Consider the following 16,201-nt stretch of genomic DNA (forward strand, 5'->3'; position numbering starts at 1 on the left):
TTCTCCACGTCCCAGGAGCTCCCCCACCCCATGTGCCCCTCCCTGATCATGTCTCCTTTCTCACCCTAGAGAGGAACATTTGTGATAACCATTTCTTAGCTTTTCTTTATAGTTTTACTACTTATGACTGTATTTTAAACACTATAGTAGAGTTCTGCCCGTTTTTGAACTTCATGTAAGTGGAAACATTCTGTATTCCTTGGTTGTCTCAGTATGGCAATTCACCATGTTATTGTAGATAATCGTTTGTTTCTTTTTGTTGCTCTATTGCATTTCACAGTATGACTACCATAATTTATCCATTCTATTGATACAAGTTTGGGTTTTATAACGATTTCAGCTATTACAAAAATGCACATGTACAGGAAATTCTGTAGAGTTGCTGAGTCACAGTGAATGTGTATCTTCAATCTTACTAGATAACGCCACACTGTTTTCCCTGATTGTATCAATTTATGCTACCATAGTGTATGAGGATATTCGTTGCTTCTTCCTTAAAACTTGTTTCTGTCAGACTTTAAAAATTTTTTTGATCTGGTGTATGTCTAATAGTACTGCATTGTTATCTTCATATTCCTTTCTATAGTTACTAATGAGAATGTTGGTCCTTTCATATATTAGTCATTTGCATTTGGTGCTGTGCCTATTTAAGCTTTTTGCCCATTTTCAAAATGGGCAAGTCTATTTCTTATTGTTTTGTGTTATTTGCATATTCTGGGTACTAATTCTTTTTCACTCGCTTCATGGTATTATTTGGTAAACAAAAGCCCATTACTTTTATGTAGCCCAATATTTTTATGTATGTAATACATCTTTTTTTTTTTTTTTTTTTTTTTTTTTTTTTTTTTTTGAGACAGAGTCTCGCCCTGTCGCCCAGGCTGGAGTGCAATGGCATGATCTCGGCTCACTGCAACCTATGCCTCCTGAGTTCAAGCAATTCTCCTGCATCAGCCTCCTGAGTAGTTGGGATTACAGGCACACACCACGTCCGGCTAATTTTTTATGTCTTTATTAGAGACGGGGTTTCACCATGTTGGCCAGGCTGGTCTCGAACCCCTGACGTCATGATCTGCCTGCCTCAGCCTCCCATAGTGCTGGGACTACAGGCGTGAGCCACCGTGCCGGGCCACATCATTTGATAATTACTGAGCTTTTCCTTTATGGCTAAAAATTCCTCTTAACCTACGTCATAAATATTTTTTCTCATATAAGTCCACATAACTTATCTGAAATCCCTGGAGCCAGATGTTTGAAATATAGACTATTTTAAATATTAGAAGGCTAGTTTGAAACATACAACATATATTGTATAATATTCTCAACAAGAACTGGGACAGTACCCATAATGAAATACACTAATATTTCTACAGAAAAACATATGCAGTCACCTAAGTGATAACGTTAATAACAACTACAAAGAGTCTCATGTTACTTTAAGGCATATTTTTCATCAAATGAGTTCCAAAGTGGTGTTTCAGAGGTTTGGGGATTTTACAATTAGTACAAAAGTTATGGTAGCCTTATTCAGTAAGAATGGAATTATTTCAAAGCTTTTAGCAACTTACTGGTGGAGCCATGTACCTGGGATTTGTGTGTATGAAGATTCTTCACTCTCATTCAAATTACTTAATGGTTTCTCTACTTTTGAGTCAGTTACTTGTTTTTTTTGAAATTTGTATAGTCATCTAAATCTTATTTGCACTAAATTGTTTACAAGATTATCTAACTTTTTTGATGTCTATAGTATTTCTAGTTTCCATTCTTGATAAAGATTGTTGACATCCCTCCTTTTATAGCTATTAGATGTTTGCCAATTTTAATTAGTTTTTTCCCCAAAAAATCAGCTTTTGGTTTCTTTCAACCTGTTCTATGCTGTGGTGTGCTAGTGAATTAGCTCCAAACATAAAACAAAATCCTGGCTTGTTTGTTGATTTCCATAGTGTAAACAGTCCCATCATAGGTGACTTCAAGCTACTTATTTGATGTTATTGATCATGGAGTTGCCAAGAGGTGTGCACAATTGGCTCTCCCATGCCAGTACAGGCTGGCTCTGGTACACCACCGCTTTTATTTTCCATTTCATTAACTTCTGTTCTTAACATTATTTCTGTCCTATTTTCTGTCTTATTTTGCTGTCCTTTTACTAACGTCTTGAAAAGGGATTTTCAGCTCAAGACTTTTCAGACTCTTCTAATATACTTAATTATGGCTATAAACGCCTCTCTAAGTGCTGCTTTAGTTTCATCCCACAGGTGTTGCTATTGTATTTTATGGTTCAGTTCAAAGTATTTTCTCAATACCATCGACTCTGTCTCTGTTATTCGAGTTGTTTTTACAGCTCTTTATTGATTTCTATCTTAAATGCACTGTAGTAAAAAATGAGAATTATTTCAATTTTCAAAATTTGTTGAGTTGCTTTATAACTAAGTATGTGGTTGACTGGTGATGTGTTGTGTCTGCTTTCAAAAAACTACATTCTGATTTTGGTCGTGTTGTTCTGTATATATTAATTGCGTCGTTTGTACATCATGTTATTCACATTTCCTATATTCTTAATTTTTCTCTTGCTAGTCTTAACAATTAGTGAGAAAGGCCTATTAAAATTACCCAATATGACCAGGCATTTTTTTCTTTGTAATTCTGTAGCTTCAGTTTGTTTCATATGTATTTTTCATTAGGTACATATAAATTTTAAATTTAAAACACATTTCCTTTTTAGACTCAGAAGTCATCTAAGACTCTTTCCTTTCATTCCTTTTATATCCCATCAGTCATATTTAAAAGACATCTATATGTAAACCGACGTCAATAGACATGATGTAAAAGAAGGGGGTGGCTCTGGTAAAGCTAAAGTAACTTCGCTATTAGAGTGCATTAACTATGGGGGAAATACTTTCTATATTGCAGAACACATATTTGGTGGTACTTAGCCTCACATCGCCACCCTGAAGTCTGCATATATTGAATTTGGAATGGCTCAAACTGCACTGAGTGCAAAATTGTAAATTGCTTATCTTATATAAACGTTTTAGAACTAGATGGTGGAACAGATGGCATCTATTAAGAGAACGGGGTGCCAAATGACTGACTATAAACACGCTTTTTAATAAAGATTCTGCTGAGATATTAACGCATATTTTCTAAAATTTTTATTTTTTCTTGTTCATTTTGTTTCTAAGATATTAACTCACGTATTAAAAATAACATCTCAAAACATTTGAAGCAACTCTCTTCATCCCTTTTAAAAATACCTTGCTGTTTCGGGGGTTAAAAAAAAAGCCACAATACAAATAGGGAAATAACAATACAAATATTTATTTTCCCAACTCCCCTGCCATGGGTTCTGGGACGTCACCGCCTCTTTCTGGGGCCCGTTTCATCCTTTTCTTTTAATCCAAGAAGCGATGGTGTTGTGCGCCTGTAGTCCCAACTACCTGGGAGGCAGGCTGAGGTGGGAGGATCTTTTGGGTCCAGGATTTTGAGGCTGCAGTAAACCGTGTTCTCACAACTGCACTCAAGACTGGGCGGAAGAGCGAGACCCTGTATCAAAAACAAAACAAAACGAGAACGTATCGCGGCTCTGCAACACTCCGTCCAGTTCTCGCACTCTCAGGTGCAAATTTCCACAAAAAACCCTCGGCTCGCCTTGTCCCGCGGGGCCATCCCATTAAGGCTTCCGGGACACTCTGTGCGACGATACATACGTATATACCCTGCTTGCCCTTGAAGGCCGGAAGTCAGTCCTACAGAGAAAAGCGAAACAGGAAGTCCCGCCCCTCTTTAGAAAGTAAATGGTAGCCCGGAAGGGTCAAAAGAGTCCGCGATTTCGCCGAGTGAATTGCTTTCTGCGGTTGGGGAGATCTACTCTTCTAGAGCTCGAGCCAGCGGGGCGACCCTGCAGTGGCAGGACTCGGCACCGCGCCCTCCACCGCCGGTTGGTGGCCTGCGTGACCCTTTCCTCTCGTCGACATCGGAAGGAAGCCAGACGTGGGCGGGCAGAGAGGTCGGCTCGCTGAGGGGTCCGGGTGGGGCGTGCATGGAGTATGGGCCTGGGAGGTCCCTTACTGTCCCAGAGCCACGGGTTCCTGTTGTGCAAAACGGCGTGGCACTCCAGTCGCCTGCTTGGTGATTGTGGCCCCTGCACACCTGTTTCTACAGCGCTTAGGTTCGAACAGTAACCCTGTAACTAGGCACTGCTGTCCCCGCTTTACTGGTGGGAAACGGCCTCGGAGAGAATAAATGAACTGCCCTAAGCGACTGGGACAGAGCCACAGTTCTCAGCCAGGCTTTCTTAGCCCACGCTGCCGCCCCAGCAGGGATCAAATCACACAGTGTGAGATAAGCCTCAAGAGCGAGTGGTCTTATGCTGCCACCGAGAACTGATTGGGTTCAGTTGCATCATCAAAATCCCGAAGCATGGTGTTTTTTTGTTTTTTTTTTTTTAGTTTTAAAGGAAGAGGAGATTGACAGTTTTTCTCTTTCCTTACCTTCTCTTCAGATTACAAAGTTCGTTGTTAATCTCAAATGTTATTTTGGCCAACAGCTTCATCCCAGTAGGAATGGCAGCCCCATCTATGAAGGAAAGACAGGTCTGCTGGGGGGCCAGGGATGAGTACTGGAAGTGTTTAGATGAGAACTTAGAGGATGCTTCTCAATGCAAGAAGTTAAGAAGCTCTTTCGAATCAAGTTGTCCCCAACAGTGGGTAAGTCACAGATGTGTTTCTCTTCCCTGTTAAGATACATCGAGCTTATACTGTGAGTGGTAGGCTGACATGAAGCACTCTCTGAGGCATGTCAATTAACAGTTTCTTTGAGGCACAGAGAAAACCTTGCCTGGTAATCCAGCCTTATTTGATGCACGTACATCAGGTAGATCTTTGGAGAATGTCAACTGACACATTAAAGAGCATTGAAAAACACAACAAAAGTGTGAACAATAACCAAAAAATTCCATTTCATTTCACGGGTAGACTTTTCCAGGATCTTCTGAAGGGGTAGTATTTAATCTTGGGCAGGAGTTGGCAAAATTAATTGGCCTAGAGCTACTATCAGAAATAAAACATTCCCAGTTGCTCACCCAAAATCCTTTAAGTCATCATATACCCAAAATACAAAGAAAGGAGTTTGGTAAGTAGAAGAAAAAAAGGTTCATATGGTAGATTCTGTCTCCCTGACAGGCATTCAAGCGCTGTATTCCCTGCCCTTAGTATGAGGGGGGATTGGAAAGGGGACTATTACTGAGGTTAGTAAGTGGCCATGTGTGCTAAGTGCTTGACATTTTCATCTTCACCAATACCTGTTAAGATAGGTGCTGTTGGCTGGGCGTGGTGGCTCACGCCTGTAATCCCAGCACTTTGGGAGGCTGAGGCGGGCAGATCACGAGGTCAGGAGTTCAAGACCAGCCTGGCCAACATAGTGAAACCCCATCTCTACTAAAAATACAAAGACAAAAAAAATAGCTGGGCATGGTGGTATGTGCCTCTAATCCCAGCTACTCAGGAGTCTGAGGCAGGAAAATTGCTTGAACCAGGACCCGGGAGGTGGAGGTTGCAGTGAGCCAAGATCACACCACTGCATTCCAGCATGGGCCACAGAGCAAGATGTTATTCTCTATCTCCAGAGGAGGCAACTGAAGTTCAGAGCATTGAAGTGACTCGCTTGTTATTACTCAGTGAATGGTAGAACTGTAATTTTAAGGTAGTCCTAACTGGCTAATGTGGGATTTGAACTTGGATTTGTCTGCTTTTTCACTATCTTATGCTGCTCCAAAATATACTGTGTAGTTGGAAAACAGATAATTTTAGAGTTGGGGTGGTTTTAGGGGTTTTACCTTCTCATACCTCAAACCTTTAAGAGACTTTGAAGGAGGCCACAAGAAGGCTGTGATGCAGGGAGGGGTCCGTATTGGTGGCTGAGCTAGGGATGAACACATTGAACAGAAATTACTTTATTTTTCTTTCTTTAATTTGTAGAGACAGGTTCTCAATCTGTCACACTGGCTTGAGTGCAGTGGCGTGATCATAGCTCACTGCAGCCTTGACCTCCTGGCCGCAAGCAGTCCTCCCGCCTAAACCTCCTGAGAAGCTGGCACTATAGGCATCTGCCACCATGCCTGGCTAATGTTTTTTGTTTTTTTTTTTTTTTTTTTTTTGAGACGGAGTCTTTCTCTGTTGCCCAGGCTGGAGTGCAGTGGCGTAATCTTGGCTCACTGCAAGCTCCACCTCCCGGGTTCATGCCATTCTCCTGCCTCAGCCTCCTGAGTAGCTGGGACTACAGGCGCCCGCCACCACGTCCAGCTAATTTTTTGTATTTTTAGTAGAGATGGGGTTTCACCGTGGTCTCAATCTCCTGACCTCGTGATCCGCCCACCTCGGCCTCCCAAAGTGCTGGGATTACAGGCATGAGCCACCACGCCCAGCCACCTGGCTAATTTTTAAAAATATTTTGTGAAGACAGGATCTTAGTATGTTGCCCAGGCTGGTCTCAAACTCCTGGGCCCAAGTGATCTTCCCACCTTAACCTCCCAAAGCACTGGGATTAACAGGTGTTGAGTCACCACATCTGGCCAGACATTGCTTTAGATGAACTCTTCATCTGTAAAACCAGCCTGATACAGCCTATCGCATGGGATTGTTATGAAGACAAAATACATAACTTGACATGTAAACCGAAAACTGATCAATATGGGACTCTGATTGAATTAGATAATGATTCCAGCAGAAAATGTTGTACATCTGTAGTTTTCCTATTAGACAGATGCATTGAGAGGAACTCCAGGTTAAAGCTGGAGTTCCCCTTTGATCCCACTTTTATCCTCTCTCTCCTCCTGAAACCCACTGCTTTTTCTCCAACCTGATGGCTCCCACTCCCACACTTCCAGGGCAGCTTCCAGTCTGTGTGTCAGAAAGGGTTTTTACAGCCAGCCATTTGGTTCTTGATGGTACATCTCTCCCACTCAAGCAGACTGGGTGCCATCCCCTGAGGCCCCAAACTCTCTCCGGGTCACTACGTCATAGTCACCGCTAACATAAATTGAGTACATCCTCTCTAGAGTCTACACACTTGAAATGTGTCATCTATCTTCTTTATCCTTCATGGAACTCTCTTAGCAGTTTTATAGGTAAGGGCACATTGACATGAAGTCACTTGTAGTTACAGAGCCTGCATTTGAACTCAGTAGTCTGATTCCAGACCCCACATGCTTTTCCCTGTGTCTACTGTGCAAGAACAGGATCTGTGAAAATAGCTTGCACAAGTCTCATGTTGTTCTAGAAACTGAGTTATAATTCAAGTCTACTTAAATACAAAAGCTCTGTCTCCTTGGGTCCCTTTACAGTTCTCTCACCCAGTTTCTTCATTCATGTCTAGCAGCCACCACTCTTTGGAATGCCTTCCTGTGAGTGTGTTAAATGCCCATGTTCATTAGAGCTCCTTTCTCTGCTACTCACTCGTCCAAGGCAATCCTGTTTACAGCCATGGCTTGAAGTCCCAGCTTATGTGTTGATACCTATGTTAGCCCAGGCTGTCATAACCAAATACCTTACAGAAATTTATTTCTCACAGTTTTGGAGGCTTGAGATCTGAGATCAGGATGCCAGCATGGTCAGTTTCTAATGAGGGCCCTCCTCCTGGCTTGTAGACAGCCACCTTCTTGCTGTGTTCTCACCCAGCAGAGAGAGAGCAAGAGAGAGGTCCAGTCTCTTCCTCTTTTTTTTTTTAAGACAGAGTCTTACTCTGTCGCCCAGGCTGGAGTACAGTGGCGTGATCTCAGCTCACTGCAACCTCTGCCACCTGGGTTCAAGCAATTCTCCTGCCTCAGCCTCCTGAGTAGCTGGGATTACAGGCGTCCGCCACCACACCCAGTTAATTTTTGTAGTTTTAGTAGAGGTGGGGTTTCACCATCTTGGCCAGGCTGGTCTTGAACTCCTGACCTCTTACCCGCCTCAGCCTCGCAAAGTGCTGGGATTACAGTCGTGAGCCACTGCACCCGTCTCTTCCTCTTCTTATAAGACATTAATCCCATCAGGTTAGCAGGGCCCACACTCATGACCTCATCTAAACCTAATCAGCTCCTATAGGCCCCACCTTCAAATGCCATCACATTGGGGCTAAGGCTTCAACATGGGAATTTGGGAGGGGCATGAGCCTTCAGGCCATACAGTGTCCAAAGGTGCGTCTCCAGCCTGGCCCTTTCTCCAGCTCCAGAACTGCCTTTCCAGCCACCTGTTAGCTTCCAGTTGGAGATGCATGAGGACCAACCTTGATGTCTGCATATACAAGAGTGAGCTCTTCCCCACCTTGCACCCAGTAGGCCTCCTCCCATGCTTCCAGCTTCAGTGAAAGACACCAGCATCAACTTAGGACCCGGGCCCTGGATGTCAACCTTGACTGAATTATTGGAGTGTTCTTGGGAGGGAGACTAGATAAGTCAGGGCTGTGAGCTCAGCTGCTGTCCAGCTTCAGTCTGATCCTTCTGGAAACTCTGGAGTGTGAATTGCACCATAATTAATGACTTTTGTGCCTGCCCGTCATTGGCGTTGGCTGAGGGGCAGGTCTCTGGAGAAGGGGGCAGCCATCTGGTGTTAGCAGCCACTGCCCAGCGCAGCAGGGAGTAGGTACGTGGGTCTGCAGAGGGAATCTGGACAGAGACCCAGTAGTGGCCATAATCCCACCTGTCCAGTTGCAGGCAGCATGAAGCCACCACAGCACCCCCACATGGGGTCTGTACCTATAAAACTCACGCGTAGAACTGCAGAGCTGAGTGCAAGCTCTCCACAGCGAGTCTTGCTGCCAGCGGGTGAGGGAAAGGAATGACTGTTCATCATCAGTTCAAGTACTTGTCTTGTCCAGGGAAGGAGTATTATAGTTAATGGATCTAGAGTGGAGACTCATGTTCCCCTTGTGACAAGAAAAGTAACACATTCACATGTTTTATAAAAAGAGTATTTATTAAAGAAAAGTTCAAGAACACATAGCCTGCCCATTTTAATGAAATGATACAGAAAAAAATCTCCCAAATATAGATGATGGCCCTCCTTCAGCTCTACTGTCATTTTTTTTGGTCCATATCCTGTTCATTTAGTCATTCCACAAATATATTGAGCACCTCCTATGTGCCATAGGAGAATACAGCAAGGAAAAATAGACGAAGTGCTCAGCCCTCTTGTAGCATACATTCTAGTATGGGGAGAGACAAGTAGTAGAATTAAAAGAATGTTATATGGTGATAAGTGGTAGGATGAAAAATCAAACAAGGGTACAGGTTTAAGTAGGATGGTCAGAAAAGGTTTTATTTATACAGAAACTATTTTCACAAAGTTAGGAAAAAGTCAGGCAACAGATAGGCAGATACCTGATGACGAGGATTCCAGGCAGAGAGAATGAAACAGCCGAAAACCTGCACTGATGGGCCAGCCGCAGAGGCTCATGCCTGTAATCCCAGCACTTTGGGAGACTGAGGCGGGCAGATCACCTGAGGTCAGGATTTGAGACCAGCCTGGCTAACATGGCAAAACCCAATCTCTACTAAAAATACAAAAATTGGCTGGGTGTGATGGTGGGCGCCTGTAATCCCAGCTATTTGGGAGGCTGAGGCAGGAGAATTGCTTGAACCCGGGCGGTGGAAGTTGCAGTAAGCTGAGATCATGCCACTATACTCCAGCCTGGGCAGCACAGCAAGACTCTTTTTTTGTTTTGTTTTTTTGTTTTTTTTTTTTTTTGTTTTTTGTTTTTGTTTTTTTTTTTTTTGAGAAGGAGTCTCGCTCTGTCACCCAGGCTGGAGTGCAGTGGCCAGATCTCAGCTCACTGCAAACTCCGCCTCCCGGGTTTACGCCATTCTCCTGCCTCAGCCTCCCGAGTAGCTGGGACTACAGGCGCCCGCCACCTCGCCCGGCTAGTTTTTTGTATTTTTTTAGTAGAGACGGGGTTTCACCGTGTTAGCCAGGATGGTCTCGATCTCCTGACCTCGTGATCCGCCCGCCTCGGCCTCCCAAAGTGCTGGGATTACAGGCTTGAGCCACCGCGCCCGGCCGTTTTTTTGTTTAAAAAAAAAAAAAAAAAAATGTGTTTAAGGGACAGGAAGAATAGTAAAAGTTAGAGCCAAGAGATGGGAGGCCAGGGAGGTACTTTTTAATTTTTTTTTTTCTTTTTTTTGAGACTGGTCTCACTCTGTTGCCCAGGCTGGAGTGCAGTGGTGTGATCTTTGCCATGTTGCCCAGGCTGGTCTTGAACTCCTGGACTCAAGCGATCTGCCCATCTCAGCCTCTCAAAGTGCTGGGATTATGATGTGAGCCACTGTGCCCGGCCATGGTTGGTGCTTTAACTCTTAGTAATACAGAAAGCCATTGGAGAGCTTTGGGTTTAAGAGTAAGGAGGGAAATGAGGCCATGAGAGGGATGACAATCAGTGGAAAGGTGGTGGGACTGATGGGCTATTGGCATTAAGTCCAAGAGAGAATGTTCGTAGGGGTTGGAGAATGGGATTCTCACAATTGGAATTATGGAAGAGTTGTATTTGTTATGAGGACAAGATATAAGCTTTGATCCTGGGAGTAAGGTAGGTTGGAGGATGAGATCATTGAAGAGGTCAAGGAACTGAGAGGCCATGGTATTGAAAAGATCAGTATGCGGACATTGAAATTACCCACGAGTTGTGACCTGAGTATTGTTGGAGAAAATAATGGTGTTTTAGTCCGTTTTTTTACTGCTATAAAGAACTGCCTGACACTGGTTAATTTATAAAGGAAAGAGGTTTAATTGACTCACAGTTCAGCATAGCTGGGGAGGCCTCAGGAAACTTAGAATCATGGTGGAAGGTGAAGGGGAAGCAAGGCACCTTCTTCACAAGGCGGCAGGAAGGAGAAGTGCCAAACAAAGGGGGAAGAGCCCCTTATAAAACCACCTGATCTTATGAGAACTCACTCACTTTCACGAGAACAGCATGGGAGAAACTACCCGGTGATTCAACCTTCACCTGGTCTCTCCCTTGACACGTGGCGATTATGGGGATTACAATTCAAGATGAGATTTGGGTGGGGACACAAAGCCTAACCATATCAGATGGTGACCTGCAAAGCTGTAGACGACTGTAACAAAGAAGGGAAGCAGATAATATAGTAAATTATTCCCATTGACTTCTGCAGCATTTGACAGTGATAGCCCGTTTGCCATTTACACCCATTTTCTTCTGCAACACTGTTCTTTCTTAGTGCATAACTGAGTTATTTCTCCGCCTCCCCTTCACTGTCGGTTCTTTGCTCGCTGTTCACCTGTACTCTCTTTTCAAGTATTAGCTTGTCAAAGTCCTACCCAATTGCCATAGAATAAAAGCTGAAAAGTTTTTCCAGAGATATGTGTGCATAAGTGTGGGGAGGCACACGGGAGGGCAAGAAAATGGAAATATCTTTTGAGTGCATTCTGAATGAGACCCTTTGTTTTTGTTGCCTTTAATTTTCATTCAGTCTTGTGAGGTACTGTTGGATCTGTTTTATACAATAGGAACTAAGGCTCAGAAAGGTAAAATAATGTCTTAGACCAGCCAACCAGTAAAGTAGTAGAGAGAGGATTTGAATGTCTATGATTTCAAAATCTGGATCTTTTATTTAGCTGATGTTACAGCCACGAAATAAAGATAAAAATAGTACCACTAAATTGGGATTTAGAATGAATAATTCTATCCCAAAACACCAAAAATACATGCTTATTACAAAATAAATATGCCATACAACTGATATGCTAGCTGTTACAAAAACAAATTAGTTCTCTCTAGTACTCACATATCTATTTTATAGCACTCATCAGTGTGACTTGTATAATGGTCCTATTGAAAGTCTTCTGGGATTACAGGCGTGAGCCACCACTCCCAAGGCAGGTGGATCACCTGAGGTCAGGAGTTCGAGACCAGCCTGGCCAACATGGCAAAACCCTTCTCTATTAAAAATGCAAAAATTAGCCCAGCATGGTAGTGCGTGCCTATAGTCCCAGCTACTTGGGAGGCTGAGGCAGGAGAATCACTGGAACCCGGTAGGCAGAGATTGCAGTGAGTTGAGATCACGCCACAGCACTTCAGCTTGGGTGACAGAGTGAGACTGTGTCTCAAAAAAAAAAAAAAAAAAGTCTCCTACTCCTAAATTAGGAGCAGGGATCAGGCCTGTCATTCTAGCATCATCTAACAAAGTTCCACAAACAGAGCAACCAGATATCCAAGATCTGTGATCTTAATATCAAATTCACATATTGTCTTTTTTTCTATAAAACTTTGAAATGTCTCGGAGATCCCAGTATTTTTGCATTCACACTACTGTCCCGGGTCTTATTCAGTGGTTTAGAGACCACTCGCTTATGTGTATACACTATTTCTCAATGAATCCTTCTTGATTCATTAGCCTTTTAGAGAAAGGACCATGTGTTGAGGGTCTGAGGCTGTTTGAAAGAGAAGGTGAGGGCTGGGGAGGAGAGCTTTCCAGGCAGAATGTGATAATATGCAAAGGCATGGAATCAGGATGCACAGGAAATGAGCATGGGGTAGTTCTGTAGGACAAACAGTTCAGTGACTGCTGGTAAATTCAGAGAGGATGGACATGTGGCCTGGGATGAAGCCATCAGTGGCCTTGTTTGTCTTACAAACCTTAAAGGCAATATGAATGCCTTGAAAGATCTTCAAACAAGCAAATGACCTGATCAAATTTGGGTTTCAGAAAGATTATACTCTGGCGGCCTGGGACAGGTGGATTAAGGATGGTTGAGCCTGGAAATAGAGAAGCCAGTGAAAGAGCTGTTACAACAACCCAAGTGAGAAATGATGAGCGTTTGCGCTGGGGCAGTGAAGAGGAGAGAAGAGATCTAAGTGTCTAGGTGGATGTGATGTGTTCATTGAAATAGGTATTAGAGGAGAAACATGTTTGGAGAGGAGCAAAGTTCTGGACAAGTTGGGACTGCAGTATCAGTAGGACCTCTAAATGGCATTGTCTTAGGCAGCTGGAGATGTGACAGGAGATGTAAACATCTATTAATTTGTCACAAAAACGTTAAGGGCATTGTCCACTTCTTCCTTTGGTATCCTTTATATAACGTCCATCCTAGCCCAATCAGCCGGAGACCACCAGGGATGAATCTGTAGTCTGATTTGTGAATGCTTATAACCAGGAAGACCACACACCAGAGGAACTGTGGGCATCTCACCAATAAAGAAAAAGAGAGTTGTTGGAAGTTTAGGGGAAGAATGGAGTTTAGGTAAAATTTAAATGAAGTGGTGTTTTGACAGCCTCAGTACAAAGCATAGGTGTCATCATCAGCTCTGGATTGAAAAATGGACCAGGGTTTTCTTCTTTGAAGTTAAAAGATGGAGTGTCATGTTCATGTTGAGAAATGTTATTTGACATTCTGAAGCTGAGTTGGAGATCAAGGCTGCTTCTGTGTCAAGGTGCCTTAGATCTTCTAGACAAAAGTGGGATGTTTCCTTCTTACAGGTAAGACTTCAAACAGCAAATTTCTAGTACTTGATGATTTTAGAGAACAAGATTTCTCAGTGAATAAGAAAGCAGTAGTCACTCAAATAACGGATCTATTAGCACACTCCGTGGCTGTAGTATGCCCTCGGGAGACATGTTTCCTTTCAGCTAACTTTGTGTGTCTGTTATCCCAGCTTGATTGATACAGGGCAGGGCAGATTTTTACATTTGCAGTCCAAGCTAATTTTTACTTACAAGCACCACTGAAATATTTAAGAATTAAATCCTAAGAAAGGCTTTTAACAAAAGAACTAGTGTTTTGTAGTCTGACAATGAAGATGAATTTAGAGTTGGTAAGAAAAATGGTCCAGGCTCGGCATGGTGGCTCACGCCTGTAAATCCCAGCACTTTGGGAGGCCTAGGCAGGTGGATCACTTGAGGTCAGGAGTTCGAGACCAGCCTGGCCAACATGGCAAAACCCCATCACTACTAAAAATACAAAAAAAGTAGCCAGGCATGGTAGCAGGTGCCTGTAATTGCAGCTACTTAGGAGACTGAGGCCAGAGAATAGCTTGAACCTGGGAGGCAGAGGTTGCAGTGAGCTGAGATTGTGCCACTGCACTCCAGCCTGGGTGACACAGCAAGATTCTCTGTCTCAAAAAAAAAAAAAAAGAAGAAGAAAGAAAAAATGGTCCAATGTGTTCACATCTGAAGCCTTCTGACGTACCTGAGAGCTCTTTGTGGCCTCGGAACTTGCCTGCAAGCCTGACCTGTGTGCACATGGGTCCATTTCTTGAGAAGGTCCCTGGGTTATTCAAATTCTCAACATGGTCTAAAACCCAAAAAGGATTAGAAGTCACTGGTCTACACTCTCCTCAGAGACGTATTCATCAAATGCCTCAATTGAAAATGATTCTAGAATATAAATCACTTAAATTTATGTTGAATAATGTGTTACATTTAAATCTGTGCTTTTACTTATCTAAGCAGCATAACTTGCCCTTATTTCAAATCCTTTTTTTTTTTCAACAGATAAAATATTTTGATAAAAGAAGAGACTACTTAAAATTCAAAGAAAAATTTGAAGCAGGACAATTTGAGCCTTCGAAAACAACTGCAAAATCCTAGGCTATTCATAAAGATTGAAAGTCTTCTTTCTGGACATTAAAAAAAGCTCCACTGACTATGGGACAGTAGTAGTTTAAATGATAGTGAACCTCAGTACTTGTTCCCTGTATCCGACACTTGATAATTAAGATGATCAAGAACCAGATCTGTGAAGAATTGAAATATAATGGTATTTAGTAAGAAATCTCTTTTTAAGAAAGAAAGTAAAACCTGTTATAAACACATGTGCTTTTTTCTTTTTTTTTAATTAGAGGATGGATGGTACGCAGATGAAATTTGTAATATACACAGAAGTGAGATAAATGGGAGTTAGCATTTTAATACAGGCAAGAGCTACCACAACAGCCCAAGTGAGAAACGACGAGGGTTTGTGGAAGGTTCATAAGGAAGAAGGGCGAACTTAAAATATGCAAGTAAGATAATAAAAGTCGTCTCTAAAAAGCCCATCGCTAGCATCACACTTAATGTTGGGACAGTAACTGCATGTCTAGCGAGTCCAGTGAGACAAAAAAGAAAAAGCGTACACACTGGGAAGGAAGAACTAAAACTAGCTCTACTCACATATAATACTATCTTACAGAATGTACCAATGGACGCACAGAAAGAGCTCCTAGAACTACAAGACAATCAAACGTTGCAGGAAACAAGGACAATATACACAAGGAACACTATATTCCTATATACCAGCAATAAACAATTGGAATTTTAGAAATACCATTTGTGAATAGCACCAAAAAAAAAATTAAAGGAATACTTAGGTATAAATATAATATATGGAGGCCTGTATGCTGAGAACTAGAAAACACTTGGAAGGAGACAACATCAAATTAAATCGAGAGGCATACAGTTGGCGCTCTGCGGGTTCTGCATCCATGGATTCAACCCCGAACAAAAAATATTCAGGAAAAGGAAAAACAAAAGAGTAAAAATAATAAAAATTTAAAAATCGAGTATAACACCTATTTACATAGCATTTACATTGTATTAGGTATTATAAGTAATCGAGATGATTTAAAGTACAGGCATACCTCAAAGATATTGCAGGTTTGGTTACAGACCACTGCATTAAAGTGAATATCACAATAGAGTGGGTTACACAAATGTTTTGGTTTTCCAGTACACATAAAAGTTATGTTTATACTGTTGTCTAGTAAATGTGCAATAGCATTGTCTACTTAATGTATATACCTTAATTTTAAAATACTTTATTACTAAAAAATGCTAAAGATTCTCGGAGCCTTCAGCGAGTTGTCATCCTTTTGCTGGTAGAGGGTCTTGCCTCGAGGTTAATGGCTGCAGACTGATCAGGGTAGGGGTGTGGTTGCTGAAGTTTGGGGTGGCTGTGGCAATTTCTTAACAATTAAGTTTGCTGTATTGATTGACTCTTCATTTCACAAAAGATTTCTCTGTAGCGTGCAATACTGTTTGATAGTATTTTACCTGTAGTAGAACTACTTCCAAAATTGGAGTCAATTCTCTTAAACCCTGCTGCTGCTTTATCACCTGAGTGTATGTCATACTCTAAATGCTTTGTCATTTCAACACTGTTCACAGCATCTTCACCAGGAGTAGGTTCCATCTCAAGAAACCATTTTCTTTGCTCACATCCATAAGAAGCAACTTCTC

The 16,201-nt window shown here is 42.3% G+C and overlaps 1 protein-coding gene and 1 long non-coding RNA gene across 3 annotated transcripts; one reads left to right on the top strand and one right to left on the bottom strand.

The window, feature by feature from the left end:
- Positions 1 to 3,297: 3,297 nt before the first annotated feature.
- Positions 3,298 to 3,842, bottom strand: LOC104678293. The gene is made up of 2 exons (XR_004058960.1): positions 3,705 to 3,842; positions 3,298 to 3,540 (listed from the first exon to the last, which is right to left on the bottom strand). It is a non-coding gene; the product is annotated as an uncharacterized LOC104678293 (long non-coding RNA).
- Positions 3,766 to 14,801, top strand: LOC104678295 (cytochrome c oxidase assembly factor 6 homolog). Of its 2 annotated transcripts, none has more exons than XM_010383529.2 (3): positions 3,766 to 4,003; positions 4,544 to 4,703; positions 14,480 to 14,801. In XM_010383529.2, exons 1-3 carry the CDS (start codon positions 3,792 to 3,794, stop codon positions 14,573 to 14,575), a joined length of 468 nt encoding a protein of 155 aa, XP_010381831.1. In that variant the 5' UTR covers positions 3,766 to 3,791; the 3' UTR covers positions 14,576 to 14,801. The 2 variants fall into 2 exon arrangements, with proteins under 2 accessions (XP_010381831.1, XP_010381839.2); XM_010383537.2 differs by lacking the exon at positions 3,766 to 4,003 and adding an exon at positions 4,017 to 4,165.
- The last annotated feature ends 1,400 nt before the right edge of the window (positions 14,802 to 16,201 follow it).

The sequence above is a fragment of the Rhinopithecus roxellana genome, chromosome 8, assembly GCF_007565055.1.
Source record: "Rhinopithecus roxellana isolate Shanxi Qingling chromosome 8, ASM756505v1, whole genome shotgun sequence".
NCBI classification, from domain to species: domain Eukaryota; kingdom Metazoa; phylum Chordata; class Mammalia; order Primates; family Cercopithecidae; genus Rhinopithecus; species Rhinopithecus roxellana.

What these genes read in the sequence shown, in the direction of transcription:
- LOC104678295 (XM_010383529.2), top strand. Translation starts at nt 3,792, where the DNA reads ATGGTAGCCCGGAAGGGTCAAAAGAGTCCGCGATTTCGCCGAGTGAAT. An exon ending in AGACGTGGGCGGGCAGAGAG is followed by an intron (nt 4,004 to 4,543) that starts GTCGGCTCGCTG and finishes TTTGGCCAACAG; the next exon opens with CTTCATCCCAGTAGGAATGG. An exon ending in CAAGTTGTCCCCAACAGTGG is followed by an intron (nt 4,704 to 14,479) that starts GTAAGTCACAGA and finishes TTTTTTCAACAG; the next exon opens with ATAAAATATTTTGATAAAAG.